The sequence below is a fragment of the Berghia stephanieae genome, chromosome 7 (assembly GCF_034508935.2).
Source record: "Berghia stephanieae isolate SIO BIC M18660-M18661 chromosome 7, UCSD_Bste_1.3, whole genome shotgun sequence".
Lineage (NCBI taxonomy): Eukaryota > Metazoa > Mollusca > Gastropoda > Nudibranchia > Aeolidiidae > Berghia > Berghia stephanieae.
In genome coordinates this window covers 37,319,682-37,339,162 of record NC_088366.1, presented here as the reverse complement: position 1 = coordinate 37,339,162, position 19,481 = coordinate 37,319,682, and the positions used below count along the sequence as shown (strand labels likewise).

The 19,481-nt window shown below is 35.9% G+C and overlaps 1 protein-coding gene across 8 annotated transcripts in view; it reads right to left on the bottom strand.

Annotated features, from left to right (window-relative positions):
• Positions 1-505: 505 nt before the first annotated feature.
• Positions 506-19,481, bottom strand: part of LOC144977181 (WD repeat-containing protein 89-like) — a 52,624-nt gene continuing 33,648 nt past the window's right edge. For all 8 annotated transcript variants that reach the window (XM_078922101.1, XM_078922107.1, XM_078922102.1 and 5 more), the window contains 6 exons: positions 18,138-18,224; positions 15,622-15,666; positions 9,656-9,747; positions 8,250-8,358; positions 4,289-4,369; positions 506-1,929 (listed from right to left, as the gene is read on the bottom strand). In XM_078922101.1, coding sequence (XP_078778227.1) covers positions 1,858-1,929; positions 4,289-4,369; positions 8,250-8,358; positions 9,656-9,747; positions 15,622-15,666; positions 18,138-18,224 — 486 coding nt within the window. In that variant the 3' untranslated portion in view covers positions 506-1,857. The remainder of the gene's footprint in view (positions 1,930-4,288; positions 4,370-8,249; positions 8,359-9,655; positions 9,748-15,621; positions 15,667-18,137; positions 18,225-19,481) is intronic.

The window sequence follows — 19,481 nt, the reverse complement described above, 5'->3', positions numbered from 1 at the left end:
TGTCAATCATGTAGACATCCTTTGATGATATAAGCCTACCCTTTGATATCTGCAGTCGCCTTTTCGTTTTCTACGGTCACTCATGACTAAACTCCACCCAGAAACGATTTCATAGGTCCGTCCATCACCACATTTCAAACTTTTGTTCTCATGAGTTCTTAAAATTTTTGATCGAAGAACGATTGGCTATTCAGAATCTTGACCCTTCAATGATAGGTCGTTCTGACAGCTCACGTGTCAACAGCCGTCAACAATACATCGAGTCATCGCTGAAACAGTGGAAGACGCTTATCGCATAGTTGCATCACAATCACCACTTTGTTGAATAAATTATCCAGGCATGGTTGATAGGTAAAAAAGCCAAATTATGTTCTAGTTACATTTGAAACAAACAAAGTATATCACTGATCTCGTCTCATTGAGATATAAACAATGATATAAAAATCAAGAAAATCGGCCGATAAATAAAAAAGTTGCTTAAAAAAGCTAAAATAAACAAAAGCAATTTTAAAAATTAAATTTATTCGTAAAACAGTTGGTTTTCAACCGATTTTTCTGAAATAAGGACCAATGTTCTTTTTTCAAGCTGATTTCAACAATGTGACTTTCAAATTCCTCAGAATTATATTTTTTACTTTAAGATTTTAGCTTTTAGGCCTACTCAAAAAGGTGTTATATTCCATGCATAACAATAGCGTAATACATGGACGGCGTGAAGCGTCGCTTCGGCCATCTGGATAGATAGCCTGTGACTCACAATTCTAAACGAATGGACGGTGGCGGTATATCAAAGAGGTGTAACAAATTTATTTACCAACTATTTTTGTTAGTGCTAAAATTACAAAGTAATAATTTCGCATCAGAAAAAATAACTCTGAAGTTCCTATCTCTTTATTACAATAAAATTGATACCACAAATGACAAAATCGCCCCACAAATAAGGGAGTTATAAATTATTTATAATATTTTTTTTAATTTACAAAAATTGTTATCAAAAACATTTTTCATCACCAAAGACGTAATTCTCCCCCGATTTTTTCCAAACAAAGTGCAATGTCAATATTTTTCACCCGCAAATAAAATAGGATTTAAATCGCAATTTTTACAACATATTTTATTTTCTGTCGGCAAATCTATAAAAATCAAAGCTGAAAACATCCTGCGACAGTGACAGGGCCTGTCATTTCCTTCACAACGATTGGATTTTACTTACTGAGGCCAGTTTTGGCTACCCCGCCCTTGAATATTATGCCGTTGTCGGTTTTTGTCGGGTTGAATCTTAAAGAGTTAAGAGTTATTATGGAGAATGTTTTTCGAATGGTGATCAGTAGGGTTATTGGTCTTAGGTTCTTTGGAGGTCCTTTGGTCTTTCCAGGTTTCTGTATAGAAATTAATGACCTTGTGTCTATGTTGAGGGGCTTGTGTTCTCCAAATGTAAAATTAAATATGTCGGCAATGTGTTCTTTGAGTGACAGTGGTCCATATTTTACTAGTTCAGCACATATATTGTTTTCTCCTGAGGCTTTGTTGTTGGGGGGGGGGGGGGGTGAGTGAATGAGCCGTCACTTTAACAAAATAATACAGTCTTCAATAATATACTATGCCTAAAAGTAAATTCACACAATCAGTCCAATAAGAGCCACTCAAATCATGTCAGATTCTAATACATATGGGATACAAATATTTTTTTTTCAACATTTTCCAGTCTTGACATGCAAATCCCATAGGTTGCAAATACACCTCAACAAGGAGTGTATTATTGTCCTGCAAAAGTCTCTATTTTTTGCATTTAGAAGGCTATTACACGTATTCTTTTTAAAAAATAATTTTCACAGAAAATGAAACTAATGCTTTTTATCACCAAGACAATCTTTTATCATATGGCTTCTTTTTACTTGATCCAAAGGTTCCTTTAATTTTCATTTTTCCCTGGAAAAAAAAGGATTTAAAAAATTAGTCAATCAAACTGGACAACATGACTTTTGACCCTCAACCTAAATCTGGTATTATATGGCTGTGAATGAAAATGCAAAACGTCGTTATTTGAGCCTTTATTGACAAGACAGAAGGCAGGTTCTTGAATTGCAGAAAAAAAACCCAACCCGAAACAAACCCTCAAATTTCGTAAATACGATCGTTTTAACACTAGATTAATTTTTTAAAAAATTTCCCTATTATAAAATACCAGATTTAAGGTGAAATGTCATGCATATCTTGGTAAAAACTAACTGAAAATAACAAGAAAAGTAAAAATGAATAAGGCAAAACAAGATATTTAACAAAACAGGATTTGTGCAGAATAAGTATGTAATAAGCTGAAAAGTTTTTTTTCCACCAAAGGCTCGAATAATAATAATAATAATAATAAATAGCATTTCTATGGCGCATAATCATAACAATGACGTGCTCTATGCGCTTAAGTGGTGACAAAATTGAGTGCACGAAACAAACTTAGGTGTCTTTGATCATTTGCAAATACGTTGTAATTCTACTTTTAAAAACTTGAACAAAATCATAGAATTTTTTCATACAAGAATTCGTTTTTTAACAGAATTACTGTTCGCAAAACAGTGTGCCACAAGGGATCTGTGCTTAGTCAGGCCATTTCCAACATGTGCAAACAAATCCCTTTCAGAAATATTTGAAAACAAAAAAATGTAATCATAGGTCCCATCACTTGGAATTCACTCCCACTGTCAGTCAGACTTGAAAGCAGCATTGATAAATTCAAAAATAAACTGGGAAGTATTTAAATTAGATTATGCCAGGAATTATTGCAAAGTGCATACGTGTGTGCGTACATGCGTGTGTGTGTATGTATGTATGTGGGTGTGTGTGCACGCACTCATGTATACATTTAGTTAATTGTGTGTGTGTGTGTATGTGTGTATATATGTTATATGCATGTATGTATATTAAGTGTAAGTGTATACGATGTGTAAGTGTATACGATGTGTTTGTGTGTGTATGATTGTGCGTATCTGTATTTGTACACAAATATTTTACTCACATACACACACGTATATATATATATATATATATATATATATATATATATATAACACAAGGAATTGGCTGCATAAAAATGATAATAATAATAATAAATAATAAATATATATTTATATAGCGCTTATTCCGAAGCTCCGAAACGCTTCACATTGACCATCTGTAAACATCTGTAACATTACACACTGCAAATTCGGACATACGAACAAAAGCTCACACGCATCCAATTACACACACACACACACACACACACACATCCATACACACACTGTACACAAATATTTTACTCACATACACACACGTTTATATACACACATATATATATATTATATATATATATATATATATATATATATATATATATATATATATATATATACGTGTGTGTATGTGAGTAAAATATTTGTTTACAGTGTGTGTATGGATGTGTGTGTGTGTGTGTGTGTGTGTGTGTGTAATTGGATGCGTGTGAGCTTTTGTTCGTATGTCCGAATTTGCAGTGTGTAATGTTACAGATGTTTACAGATGGTCAATGTGAAGCGTTTCGGAGCTTCGGAATAAGCGCTATATAAATATATATTTTTATTTATTATTATTATTATCATTTTTATGCAGCCAATTCCTTGTGTAAACCAATGTACCAATTGCCCCATTGTTGATCAGCCAAGTACAGAGACTGTGTTACAGATTTGAAAAGGTTGGATAAATCTCACATTGAATAAAGATAAAACAGAAATGATGACTTATGAGAGATTGGTCCAAAAAGAATTATTAAGCATTTAAATGAATTCATGATCAAAATGTAAACAAGAAATGATTCAATCCTCTGATAAGGTATGCAACATTGGAGATATGATTGATAATATCATACACAAATAGCCTTACACAAATGATCGCTCGCAGTAGAATATAAATATAAATATAAAGGGTTGGTGTAAGCGGCAGGGAAAAGCTCAAATTTTTCTATGGAGGGGTGGGCAGTCCTTCACAATCCACGAGTACATGTCCACTCAGCTTTCATCCTTTTTCAACAAAATCTTCTTTCACTCAGTTTTTAAGATGCAACTCAGAAAAAAGGAGGGGGGAGGGGGGAATCATCATAATGTGACCTTACAGAAACCACCCATGTTTACCTCCATTTTTTTTTTCAGATTCTTTATAAAATACTCAACATGGAAGTTGTGAACAAATTGGCCTGGTTTCGACTTGTTTGAGAAATCTATGCTGTACTTAGGCATATAAACAAGGATAAACATTGAATTATCTTTTTAAATAAGCTTACAATTTCTTTTGGCATGTGTTCATCAACAGCCGACCACAAGCATAGGCAGGAATCTTCACCACCTGTTAACAGCGTCTTTGTCTGAAAAACATAAACAAAACCAATATGATTTATGAATGACAAGAGATTTTTCTAACAGAAAGGGTTGACTACCTGCTAATGTTTCAATTGTTTCCAAAAATAAAATTGATTGGAAAAGGAAAGGAGATAATTTGCTTCAAGTGATGCAAGGGATAAAATAAATAAGAAGTCAAGAATTAAAATATACCAGGAAAATGAAATTAATAAACAAAGACTGGATAAATTACCAGTAACATATTAATGAAAATGGATTATACAAGTGCCTTAATGAGGCAATAATTATACAAAATAAAATGTGTCAAAAAGTTCATGAAATTTTTAACATATTGATGTTTCTGTTAAAACAAGCTTTTACTAGCAGCATAATGAAAATGGTTTTTAATGATTTTTCAATCGAGAAGTTTAATGTTCCAATCTGTTTTAGATTCAAGAACAACATTACTTTAAAATGCTTAAGAATAGATATGATGTAGCTCTACATTTAAACAAAGGGATAATTTCCTGTTTTCCTCTTAAAAATAAGCAGAGTTTTTCAAGTTCAGTATGAACAAAAACCTAACAAATTTGTTTAACTGTTCATGTGAACACAGGTTTTTAAAAAAACGAAGTGGCTATTGGTCAGTACTTGCGGGGTAGGCATTGGTCAGTAGCGAGTGTTGGTTCTGTGCTCTTTTTCGTCTAAATATTTTGACTTCAACCATTTCTTTTTTTTTACTGGTACTGAATCAGCTGTAAGATTTTAATATTGGTTTATGCAGAATTATTAGCTGTTTTTTTTGGGGGGGGGGGGGGGGGTTGGTGTCTTTTAAAAATATTAACATTTTTTTTATTATTGTTAATTAATATTATTAATTTATTAAATTAATATATAAGGTGTTGCTATTGGTTCTTGGTTGTATATTTTTATATTTTTGTAAATTTGCATATATATATGTATACATTGTCGCCATAGATTCTCAACTTTGTGTTTATACATTTTTATGCATGCCACGTCTGTGAACGAATTTCCATTTTTTTTTATGAATAAAGTATATATTATTATCATTAAAGAACGTTTGCTCTAATATGATTGGATTCTAGGGGTGCTGATATTGTGACAAAATTTGGCCATCTTTGTTTTGGTTTTAGTTTATTTGTTTTTCAATTCAAAAATTGTTTTTTTCTTTTTCTCTTTTTTTATTTTTAATTGCATCTTCTTTTCAATGATGTGATGTGTGTAAAGAATTGGGATTACCAAGTTATAGTTGGACGCCGAAGCTCACCGAATGATCGACTGAACGAACACGCGATTAATTTTTTCTCACGTCCTCTCGTCTAATCTCGTCACGCCGGAATAGAAAGAGGAGGCGGAGCTTATATGATATAACGCAATGAAAGTTCTGTCCAATGACAGGTGGGGGGAAATCACCTCTCCTTTGAATACATCCCATGCTGATAGTCACTACCCTCACACCCCCTACCCCCAACCATTTTCACCATAGAAAACACAGGAGTAGTCTGTGATTTCCACCATCCAAGTACCAGCGGCCTTTTGTCTTTGATGTCATATCATGGTCTCCCCGAAGCCCAACACCTCGGTCGTTTGTGGGTCAAACCCCCCCTCCCCCCCACCTTCCCCCGTAATCAATTTATAATTTTCTCTCCGTATCTAGAGCAGAGCTCCACATGCACAATTATCTACTATTGAATGACACTGACCTTGCCCCTCCCCTAACACATGGTAGGGTGAGGCCTGAGGTAGTTTCCATTCTTTCTTGTCAGCTGAAGACAACAGCAGACTTTTGGTTTTTTGAAGTTCAACTGAATGCTTCCGTAGGAATATAGGAGCATTAAAAATGCTGATTTTTATCATTACGAGTAGATATTCAAAGCAAATTGAATTCCCATGATTTGAAGTACAACATATTGTAAATATTTACCAAAATTCACAGTTTTAGATGATCTAAAGAAATAAAATACATTTAATTCTGTTGTCAAATTATGACCATCCATAACAAAAAGAAAACTTTTTTGTTGTGTATTTTCTCGCAACCGTTTATTATTATATAGAGAGGGAGTGGGAAGAAGAAGAAGAAGAAGAAGAAGAAGATGAGGGAGAGAGAGAGAGAGAGAGAGAGAGAGAGAGAGAGAGAGAGAGAGAGAGAGAGAGAGATGGAGGGAGGGAGGGAGAGAGAGAGAGTTTATAGACTACTACTACTACTACGGCAACTACCACTATCACTACCACTACTACTACTACAACAACTACTACTACTTTTGCTACATAAATAGTAGATACACTACTCCAACTCATAACCCCTCCTCCTTTCCTCGAACCCCACAACTCAGACTGGTAGACAAGATTCATTGGCCAGCAATCATCGTCTATTTAGATGTCGCTGTCAGCAACCCAAAATATCCTCTATCACGTGACCTTAGATCCGATGCTGCATATCGCTTGAGAGCTTTCACTATCCAGATCTCGTTCATGGTCACGTGAGAAGGCTAGATCCGTTCCGGTTCGTCGATTGGCGCCTCGATCGGCCCGATTTTGTTAAGAGTCTATTATCTAGATAACAGAATTTATGAAACCCGGATCTTACAGTGAATGGGAATAATTTGGCTATACTGTTTCTAACACAAGGCATTTGGCTAACTTTTGTAAGCATCACTGTATGTGACATGAATATAATCTATAAAATTTACGTTCGATTGGACTTGTTTAAAGTCATAAAATTTGAAGCTTAAGAAATATAAGTCGATTTATGACAGAATTCGAGAAAATAACAGAAAATAATAGAATGGCTCGAAAGCTCATTTGTTTTTCTATTCATTAAAAAAATGTTGACCATTCATATCACTACGCCAATAGACTTTGTAAACAATACAAAGCAAGCATCATGCCATCTATCGTTTGCTTGCCAGGTCCGACGGTCAGCGATCGCGAATGGGGAGAATGGGGTTGAAATGCACTAATTTATGCATACTATTGTAGAAATTGCAGAAGAACTTTATTCCAAACCCGATCAAAAACAATCCTAGCTGGACGTCTTTTTCATAAAGATTTTGCACCCGAGTCTTGATTATTTGTTTTTAAAAAGTCAGTAATGGTGGTAGGAGGGTAGGTCAAAAAACAATGGGACAAATGTCCAACTGAGTTCATTTCTTTTTCCTATGACATCATCTTTGGCCCAATTTAACTTACACATGTACTCTTTAAACCAAACATTGAAAATTTTAATTCTGTCACAGTTATGGCAATTCAAAATGGCTGCTCCCCCCCCCCCCACACACACACACACGAATGTCTGTCAGTGACAGGAAGCTGTCATTGAATTTGTTTTCAAAGAAGAAAGCTCAAGTAACATTTTTAAACGCCTTGGGAAAGTTTATAAAACTCAGAAATTTTGTAGAGACAGGTTTTTATAAAAGCCCATTTTCAATAACTTAATTTTTTCACGAGTTATTATGTGCTTGTGTGTGTGTGAGTGTGGGTGTGTGTGTGATTATGAGACGAAAGTGGAGGGAGGGAGTAAATATAATATCTAGAAATACTTTTTCTTTCTAAAATGATGTCTCTTGGAATGATACGCAATATGCAATGTGTAATATAAAAAGTAGTCAAAGAAGTATTGGTAGTTTTATTGGTGTTAATGAAGTGGTGGTAGTATTGGGTAGAAGTTGTGGTAGTCGTAATATTAGTAGTAGTGGTAGTAGTAGTAGTAGTAGTAGTAGTATTAGTAATTGCAGTAGTAGTTGTAGTAGTGGTAGCTGTTGTAGTAGTATTGGTTGTGGTAGTCAACCCACGTTTACCTTACTCACATTCTTCTTTATAGACTGTAAAATACTCTAAACAGAACTCTCAAAAACACTAAAATTCGAACAAAATGATCTGATTTACCTGCGGATCCCAATGGAGACACCTTACAGTCTCTGTGTGTCCACCTGAAAATGTAGAGACTACTGTATTGTCACTGTCTCCAGAATGCCACAGCAAGGATAAAGAGCCTCTGGATTGTGAAAAAAAAAAATTAAAACTGTATGTTTGTATGTCTTAAAGTAATAAAAAATCACTTAAGATACATGACCTTCCAGTTCTTAAACCCATACCACTTCCCCAACACGGACACATGATCATTGCTTTATCTAACATAAAACTAAATCGGACCTATCCAGGACATCAATAACACCTCTATTGAGTTTTGGATCAGAAACCTGGAAAACTACAAAAGGTGATAACAAACTAGATTCGTACCAATCCTGATGCCTGAGGCATGTATTGAAGATGTAGTGAGACCACATCACCAACGAAAATGTCCTAGAAAGAGCTGGTATGTGTAAAGTTAGCAGAGATATGATGAAAAAGAGATGGAAGTTCATAGGACACATCTTGAGGAAAGAACTGGACAAATACTGTGTGACAGCAATAACATGGGCTCCTAAGGGAAAGAGAAAGAGAGACAAATTAAAAATCTCATGGAAACGGATTGTAGAGAATGCTGTTGAATGGTTAACAAGAACTGCAGCCTTAAACAGGGAATAGTGGAGCGAGACTACAAATAGAGGCCTTATGTGCCAGCTGGCACGAAGTGGATAGGTAACAGCTAACAGGTGCCACCCAGAGTATTCAAAGGTGTTTGAGCAGTTCACAATCACAAACTATTCTACCAAGACACAACTTTACAACAGACATCCCTGCTCTGTTGTTGGAGCTAAATCTCAGCACTTTCCTTTATTTTATTATCTGTAAAATATCAAAATTGATTTTTTTCCCCTGTAACATCATACAAAAATTGGCACTCTCTCCTGATGTGATTGAAAGTTGCAAAGTAAAACAAAACTTCCAAGATGTGTAGTAATTTACATATCATGACAATATTCTCAAGAAGCATAAGACTTGCTTGCTTGAAAAAAATTAGGGAGATTACTTGAGCAAGTCTGAAGTGTGGTTGATAATGTGACAATGATGATGATGATGGTTATTATTATTATTATCTTTATTATTATTATCATTATTATTATTATTATTATTATTATTATTATTATTATTATTATTATTATTATTATTATTATTATTATCATTAGCATCCTCATTGAATATCAAGGGGAAAAAAAATAAAAGGACCAAAAAAATTATTTTTTTAAAATGGGGAAATGAACTGTAAATTTCAGGAATTAAAAATAAGAATATAAGAGGAATTTCGCAATAAATTCAGGAGAGTTGAGTTGGCTTGTCTGGGGTAATTTTTTAAACATTCAAACGCATTCCTCATTTCACACATATAAAGACACATCGAGATCACTTACGAATAACTGCCTGTTAGCAAAAGAGCCTCATTTTTGTTCTTTCCTGTTGTGGTCAGATCAGAAATAGAGTCCACTATATAATCTCTTTCATTCTGAAGAAAACAAATAGATTTTATTGGCAAACAAAAAAGTAAATATTTCATAACACGGCTCCCAAAACTTCAGCAGAACAAAATTCTACCTTTTCAGACCCATATCCTGGCCACAAACTCCACAAAACGATGCAACACTATCAAATTTTTAAAAGGATTTCAGATATAATATAAATAATAAGGTGAATAGCTGATGTGGTGGATGAGTTCTGATAATGAAGAAGGGGATGGCCGTTAGTGGTGGTAGTGAAGATGATGATGGTGTGGTGGTGGTGGTGGTTGTAGTAGTGGTGGCAGTGATGATGATGTGGTGGGGGTGACACTAGTTGTGGTAGTGATGATGATGATGATGATGATGATGATGATAAACATGATGATGTGTTGGTGGATGCAGCTGTGCTATTATAGTCCATTCCAAGTCCTGTGCGAACGGAATATTGAAAATTCCTCCAAAGTTACGAAATGTGGTAGAGTGATGTGACAAATTTTGAGTGACTGACCAAACATTTTTCTCACAATTCCGAATTCTTTTGATCTTATCAACGTTTGCAATAAATTATGACTCAAACTTTAAAATGTTTACACTAAAGGTATGTTGATCGATGAATGAATACATTATTTATAGTTGGTAAAAATACAGTAGAGCATGCCTATAGCGGGACTTTTGGTCCCAGCAGAAAAATCCCGCTGTAGGCAAGTTCCCGCTATAGGAAAGCGGGGGAAAATGTCCCAAAAATATACACGATTACCTCCCTTGAATGTCAATAAAACTAACGTGACCCATGAGCCTTGAAATGGACTATCTTTGGTTCACTTTTTGTTTTTGTTTTTTTTTGTTTGTTTTTTTTTGTTTTTGTGTGTCTTTATTTTATTTTTTTGTTTTTGTTTTTTTGGGGGGGTCTGAGGTTTAGGCAGGAAGGACTGTACTGTAAAGTGTGCCCCTTCCTCCCCCAGAACGTCTCATGGGCTTGGGGGAATCACACCTGATGGTTGTCTTTCTAAACAGGCTTGAAGAAAGCCTTGATGCTTGACTGTTTCTTTGACTTTGTGACGATCTCATAATCCCTGCAAATTTGCGATTTCGTCTTCCTTTTCTTGTCTACTTCGTTGATTATTTCAGCTTTCAATTCGAGTGAGAAACATTTCCTCTTTTCTTTGGTAGCCATTGTTTCCTCAGGATTTCTCTTGATACGAGTACTAAAATAGTAAAAATAATACGATTCCAACGAGTGCGAGTGATGCGTATGCTTGAGCAGCAACAATTGCAATGAATGAGGAATGGCCAGCGACATCTATAGTCCTAGGGAATGGCACAATAGGGCTGATCTGGATTAAAATGTACACACCACCGCGTGCGTACAAGCCTCTTCTCTCTAATTGGCCAAGGGCTTTACACACGGCGTTAGCTTGTGCAACGCATCTCTTTTAACCCTCTTCTTACCAGCCTTTTTCAGGATTTTCCCCAAAACTTCACATCCAACACACACAAAAATATATTTCTTATCACTCAGACATAACAGGAGTAAAATTCTTGCGATACATAGTTTCTTTAGCAAAACATTCTCTACAACACACTGTTTATTTTCTTTAAACTTTATAATGTACAAAAGAAATTTGAATAATAAAACTGTTACTGTAGTTGTATCATAACGAATGTGACGATTTTCCTGTAGTTGGTAAGGAGAGGGTTAAATCAAGTTGCCCAACTTTTAATCACCGCAAGACTGACCAGTCAACGCATACAATCATACAAAGAAATAGAGCGAGCGGCAAAAGAAGTGCGGGTAGACACGAGAGGTGTGAGTGAAGACACGAGCGAGACAAAGGCAGACGGAGGCGTGTGTGTTAGAGAGAGACAATGCCAAGTCTACGTCACTCGCTGAGTCACGGCGCGTGAAAGATTTAGCCGATCGATAAATTCTTGGCCCGACAGCTCGCTCAATTTTCCCCGCTGTAAGCAAGTTCGGACCTTTCCTTGACCCGCTAAACCCAAGCACAGGTAAATGAATTTATATAGTAAAAAAAAGCGGGGTTTGTGTAAGGTCCCGTTGTAGCGATGGTCCCGCTGTAGCGGGTGCCGCTATGGTCATGCTCTACTGTATATATTATACACACATCTTTTATACATAACAACAACCAGAATAAATAAAATAAAATACTTTGCACATAAATTAAATACTATATATTATGTATAAAAATTGACATGTCTCACTGTTACATTAAATTATATGAATATACTTAGGGGAACTGAAAACGGATCTGAACCCATCTAAGCTGCCACTTTTGTCATAAGAGACTCTCTCAAACTTATTCAAATCTGTCTCCGTTCATATGTGCTCCGGCAGATTATTCCACAAAACTGCAGTGGCATAACGAAAGGAATGTTTACCAAAATGGGTTGTTTAGATGTTTGGGACATTAACAGTATTGGTGTGTATAAAATCATATTTTCTTTCTTTGAAAGTTACTAAATTTTCTAGACGTTTTGGGGACAATTTGTAAAGAATTTTGAATGTTTCTGTTGCCATAATTTGCATTCGCTTGGTTTCAAGGGGGATAACTTTAGCCTTTGTCAATAAGTCTTCGTAAGTGCCGGTATAGTCACTGTAAATGAATCTGAGAGCATGTTTTTGTATATTTTCCATTTTCTTACTATTTGCTCTTGAGCAGAAGTACCAAAAGAAGTGGACAAAAGTTGAAAATTGAAAATCAGGCCTAGAAGTGATTCAGGAAAATATTTTTCCCTGCTTTTTCTTGGTTTTTTCCAGGCTCTGGGGAAAATTTTAAGGTAGTATTTTCAAGCATGCTCATCAAATCTAGACCAGTTACCACTGCCAGTAGTGTGTTCGATGAGGGATATACCGGTGTCTGTGGAGACCTTGAATCGCCAAAGCTTTCAAATTCTAAAAGAAATGGCTAAAAAAAATGTGTACAAGTACATTGCTTTTAACCTTGACCTACAGTACAGTTTTCATAAAGGAAACAGATACAAATTCTATGCCAATCGTTCGCAGGTTGGGTAATGATTGCGCGGAAGAATACATGTTGGGTTGTTGTCAGACCTGCCAACCTTCCCAGGATGAAAAATGTATTCTATGACCCTAAAAAGTGTATTTTGTCCGCGTGAGTGGAAAAAAAGTGTGCACTATACAAAAATTTATATAAAAACTAACATCAAACCCAAATCAAAATAAAGTCTGATCTTCATCATTCAAACAATCTCTAGTGATTACAAAATTATCGATTTATCAAGAAACTAAAACTTAATGCCCATTTTAAATTAGCATAAGGCTCAGAAATTGTAATATCTAAGGAAATTGCTTTCGAAACACTCAAAGAAATGACCAAAAGGCCCCAAACATGTGGGTAGTATTGATGCTACTGTCAGTAGAAGAAGTTGTGGTTGTTATAGCGATGGTGCTCTAGTGGTGGTGGTGATGATGATGAAGCTGTGGTGGCGGTAGTGGTAGAAGTGATGTGGTGGTGGTTGTGGCAGTGACAATGCTGTGATGGCGGTTGTAGAAGTGGTGATGCCATGATGGTGCGGTGGTGGTAAGAGATGATGATGTGGGAATGATGCTGATGTACCAAATGAACTTGTGATATCTGCTAGCCCAGTAAATCAGTTATGTAAGTTTTGAGATACAATATTTGGGAGAGTGGTCTTCAATTCAATACATGACATTTTGCAAGTGGCAAGATATTTTCCATATATGTTATCTAATGATCCATCTCTCTCTCTCTCTCTCTCTCTCTCTCTCTCTCTCTCTCTCTCTCTCTCTCTCTCTCTCTCTCTCTCTCTCTCTCTCTCTTTTTTTTTTTTTTTTGAGCATTCACTACTACTACTACTACTACAATTACTACTATCAATACTACTTTTACTACCACATACTACTAATACTATTACTTTGGTCAAATGATGGGAAATTCCAAAGTATGTAATATGCAAAGACAAGGTAAATACTTCTAAAACGGTTCTAGAGAATTCATTTTGAACCAAATACTGTTCCTAAAGCTGCCCACTATGTAATTCACGACTCGTACAAAAGAATTAAGGAAAAAAAGATCATAATAAATTTTATAAATCAAAATAGAGTAATTTTAGTTATTATAAAGGGAAATAATCCATTTTTGTTTGAGCTTATTTGCAAGACAGTTTTTAATTGAAGGCTTCAGAGTCAAAGATGCTAGTTTAATTTAATTTTCATTTAGAATTTTCGATTTAATAAGTGGCAAAAGCTTAAATTTTCCCGGTCGGGATATTCCAAAATAAACTCCCGGCTTTTCCTGGATTTCCCGGCCCACTTCGAGGCCTGATAAATGTATGGAAAATAGATAATTTATTTAGTTTGGAGAGGTGTCTTTCTATTCTTTTTAACAAGTTTAGTTGTTGAGACGCCTTCCTGCAGATTTCCTTGATGTGAAAGTCAAATTTTAGTTGGTAGTCAATATCAATTTCAAGTAACTTTACATGGGGTACAGAACCCTGTCATAATCATTATAAAAAATATAATAAAACACCAACATTTCTTTTCAGACATTGAAATATCATGCTGAGGTACAGTGCACCTCAGATTCAGCAAACTCAAATGAAACTTTTAGAATCCCCGGTTTTTCTTACCTTTTGACACCATTAAAACTACTTTGCATTCAACCAAGTTCTTAAACACTCACCTCGGCTACAACAAACTAATCGAAACAACTCAAACTCAGTGAGCATTGTCTGGTAGACCACTTTCACATTATAATACACTAACAATCAGAGCATAGCAGTAGGAGTTGGGGCATTGCATGTGTGTGAGAGTATGGCAAACAGTCGCGTGACTCGCAATGGGATGATTTTGTTCATGTGGTGATTTGGGTGCAAATGTATAATATTGCAAAGGTAGACGAATGGTGAAAGAATGGGACTCATGGGAGTGAGGAGATTCCATCTCTGAGATGATGTGAGTTGTGAAATGGAGTAAGGTTAGAGATGATCCAATTATTTTAACCCATTAACCCAGTTAAGGAATGGTTAAGGGCAATCCTATGTGTTGTTCAAACATATCAAATCACAATGCACCATCAACTAAATTAGATGCATGACCTAAGTGTGTGTGAGGTTTGTATTTTATAGGCATTGCAACCAACAACTTCATTGCACTCGACCAACATGCTTTTTTGTCTAAATTTTAATCATCTCCTCATGGTGGCGTCCATGAAAAGAAGTGCTTTACTTTTGAGACAAAACCATTTCCCACATAGCACAGAATGACTTTATTTTTTAATCATGACGACATGAATAAGAAAACGATTTTTTCAGACAATGAAAATGAGCCATTGACCAATACTGTGGTACTTGTGGAGCAATAGGGCAAGGGGACGAGAAAATAATAAAGCTTTATCAGATCCAGTTTCCAGCTGTGCCGCTATAACAGCTTTCAAGACCCTTTGCTGCTTTGCACAACACCCTGAGGGCACTTCCTAACTTGATGTCATTATATGTGCTGAGGTAAGGTTCTATAAAATGATTACTGGCCTTTGTCATCCGATCACAATAACTTTTTTATGCCAAATTGAATGAAATGCCCTTAATTTTAAGTCAGTTCTTTTAATGACCACCAAATCTTTAAAAAAACTTCTTTTTTTTTTTCTGTTCCCCTGGGCATCGTCTTATCCGGAGTCAACTGTAGTTATTTTTTCAAAAGCAGGTATATGTATTAAAATAAATGTGTCCAAATTTGAAGATTAAGAACTGCTTAGATCCGAAAATATTGAACAGAAGGAAGAACATTTCAGTCAGCACTAGTAAGTTTGAAAATTTAAATGCCATCGAAAAAAAAAAAAAAAATTAATAAGCTAGGAATTCACAAATTTGTTTAACAAACTCACCTCTTTCAAAACCTTTTCTCTGGGAATGTAACATCTATCATCACCCTGGATATAAACAGGAAAAACAAATGACAGATAATCTGCAAAACAGAAGATGGTCATAGTCCTTATGAACATAAAGCCCTGTTTATCCCCGACTCTGTAGGTTTAAATGGCAATCACAACTGCTTGCTCCTCTTTTGACAGGAAACTGGCTAATCAAAAAATACTTTCAAGGACAAATAACAGCCCAAATAATACCATCATTTACTCTTTACGAATAATATGTATCTAATCATCCCAAATAATACCACTTTTTAATCATCACAAATAATAGGATCATTTACCCATCACAAATAATAGCACCATTTATTCATTACAAATAAGAACAAACAAGAGATATCAATCTTAACGCATTTCCACATGATATTCAAATTTTAAACTTGAATGAAATAATTTCATCTTCCAATTCTGTGTCCGACATGGTGGATCATAAAAATAAGACTTTATCCGAAATTCTGGGGACATGTAGCAAACGTCCACGTCGCATCCCTGGAATCCCTTGCTGGAGACCGATTGCTACAACACGAACAACACAAACAACTCTTTCATGGTCAGGGTGGTAAAAGGATAGCCCATAGGCCCTCACCATGGACAACTTTAAGATCGTTAGCTTCAACGCAGAAGGACTGTCATCAACAACGATAGAATTACTGTCCAACCTCAAGGCAAACATACTTTGTCTACATGAGATGCACAAGACCGTGGCACCAAACATCCCTGGCATGCACCTAGTCATAAAACATGGCAGTGATATTCACGGTAGTGCTATCTACATCAAAGACAAATCAATAGTGGCATACAGCCAGGACATGATAGTCAGTGAGGTGGAAATTCTCAGAATTGAAAGCAGACACTTCAGTGTGATATCTGTCTACAAACCTCCACCAACGCCATTCAAGTGGCCAGTTACATCCACCAATGATTGTGATAGGTGACTTTAACAGCCGCATGGGGATAAAAGGATAATGATGAAGATGGAGATACTGTTGAGGAATGGGCTGACCAATATAACTTGACACTCCTCCATGATGCAAAAGACAAACCATCTTTTTCAAGTGCTCGCCGGAGAAGAGGCTACAACCCAGACCTTGCATTGGTGTCTTCCAAACATCTCCAAAACTTTCAGAAATCTGTCGGCAACGCCGTACCAAAATCAAAACACAGACCATTGAGGGAGGACCAGTCATTAGACCCTGCGAGAGCAAACCTATCCAGATTAAATTTGGCAAAAATGAACTAAGGTGACGTGTTGTCTTTGTTTTTATTGATAAAAGGTGACGACTCCTCATGGAGAACTTAATATATTTGTGAGGGGGTAATCGCCATCCTTCATAACTTTCTCCAGTTTACTAAGACAAAATCTCTTGAACAGTTCTTCCACATTTTAAATTGGGTGAGTAGATTTTTTGTGTGCAAATTTTCTTAGTGTTCATAACTGTATGCATTCGGTCGCAGACTTGAAATGGCCATGGTCATTGGCCCATAACAATATTCGTTTCAATTTTTTTTTTCTTTTGAAGATTTTTTTTTGGGGGGGGGGGGGGGGGGGGTAGACAAGAGGCCTCTACAGGTCTTCTGAAATGTTTATTGTATCTTTATTAAAAAAAACTCCTGTTTCACTAGGTTCTTTACAAGCACCACTTTCAGAAACAACAAATATAAAAATAGATACGAAATTTGATTTTGTCTTGGACCTATTTAGCATGGAATTTGCTACTAGAATCTTTTCTATGCTTCTCCACCATTTAACCAATGATGGGGTATTGTTGTTGGTAAAATCACAGACAATTGAAGTAATAAAAAAAACCCCAACCACTTCCATTAAAAAATTCTGAGTAAAATTATTGTTTTACATTAAATGACTTGTCTTTATACAAATCATTGACTTCACATTTGACTGGTGATCTCCTGATCACTCAAAAATCGAATGAAATCTAGTTAAATCTACCCATCAAATGAGTTGTCTGCATTCTCCACATATAGACATGTGACATATACTCATGGCTAAGCGTGCTTATTTTGTAGTTTGTTTTTTTATGTAGATGCTAAAGTAGAAAGCTTTTTAAACACGGCATACAGCCAGAACAATTATCATATATTCAAATTGTTTAAAAACTTGCTTCATTTTGTTTCCAAATCCATTGGCTGAAACAATTAGGTAAAATGCTGCCATTTATTTCTGGCCACAATGCTACTTATAGACAGTAATGCAACATATAGACAGCAATGCTACTTATAGACAGAAATGCTACTTATAGACAGTAATGTTACTTATAGACAGAAATGCTACTTATAGACAGTAATGTTACTTATAGACAGTAATGCTACTTATAGACAGAAATGCTACTTATAGACAGTAATGTTACTTATAGACAGTAATGCTACTTATAGTCAGTAATGCTACTTATAGTCAGTAATGCTACTTATAGACAAATAGAAAGTAATAAGAGTAAATTTTTGTTTTTCAATTTTACCTGTAAAGCATCCCATGCGTAGAATCTGTGGTCTGATGTGGTGCAGTAGACATTATTATAGCTGTTACCACACCAACCTAAACCAACCTGTCAGTATGGAAAGTTAATTAGTTAGTCTTAGGGCCACCATAACCCCTACTCTCTCTCCCCCCCCCCCCCCCCCCCCCCCCCCACACTTCCCCCAAACCCTGGAGCACTTTCAACACAAAGTTCTCCTGAAAGAGTAATTCCTAATGCATAAAATGCCACATTATAAATAAACACTGAAATTTAGCTCATAGGATTTCAGACACTACTCACAAGAATTTCAATGCTGTAATAAACATTTCCACATATAAAATCCTTTTTATTCAGGACTAAACAATGTTATGTAAACACAATGTCAAATACCTTCTCAAATACTCATTAAAAAATTTATCTTCAAAACCTGAATGTCGTATAAAATGTAAAACTGAATAGAAGCACTGGTGCAATAATGATAATATGGTGATGGTTGCAGTAGTGGTAGTAATGATGATGAGGATGATGATGGCGATGATGTGGTGGGGGTGGTTGTAGTAGTGGTGATAGTGATGATGATGCGGTGGTTGCAGAAGTGGTAGTAGAGGTGCTAATGATGTTGTGTTGGTTTCAGTAGTGATGATAGTGATAATGACAATATGGTGGTGATAGAAATGTGGTAGTTCTAGAAGTGGCAGAAGTGATGATGATGATGATATGGTGGTGGTTGTTGCAGGTGTGGCAATAGAGATGATGATGTGGTAGTTGTAGAAGTGGTTGCAGGTGATGATGACTATGTGGTGGTGGTGGTGGTGATGATTGCACTCGTGGTGGTGGTGATGATGGCGATTTGATTATGGTTACAGTGGTGGTGGTAGTGATGATGAGGTGGTGGTTGCAGTTGTGGTGATAATGATGACCTGGTAAACATTGCAGTAGAGATGAAGTGACGAGAAAAGTGCCAGAAGACAATAGAGAATAAAAAATTTTCGCGGCGGTGATGGGGTTTGAACCTGCCACCTAATTGGTACGACAACTCCGCCTGGCCAGTGAGAGCGTGACTCTACCGTATGAGCTATCCACGAACCCCAAAAAAATCATATCAAACTCAGGTCATTCATTACTAGAGTTCTCTCTCACAGACTACTGGAGACCGCGGGTCCAACACACAACCATCGCGAAGTAATGGTGATAGTGATAAAGACTGATGATGTGGTGTTTGTTGTGGTAGTGGTTGTAGTAATGATAACGAAATTGTCCATAACTTACCAATCAGAGCAAAAATATAATATTCCCATTTCATATAAATTTTTTTAAAATGTGCATTTATTTACTGTTTTCTTT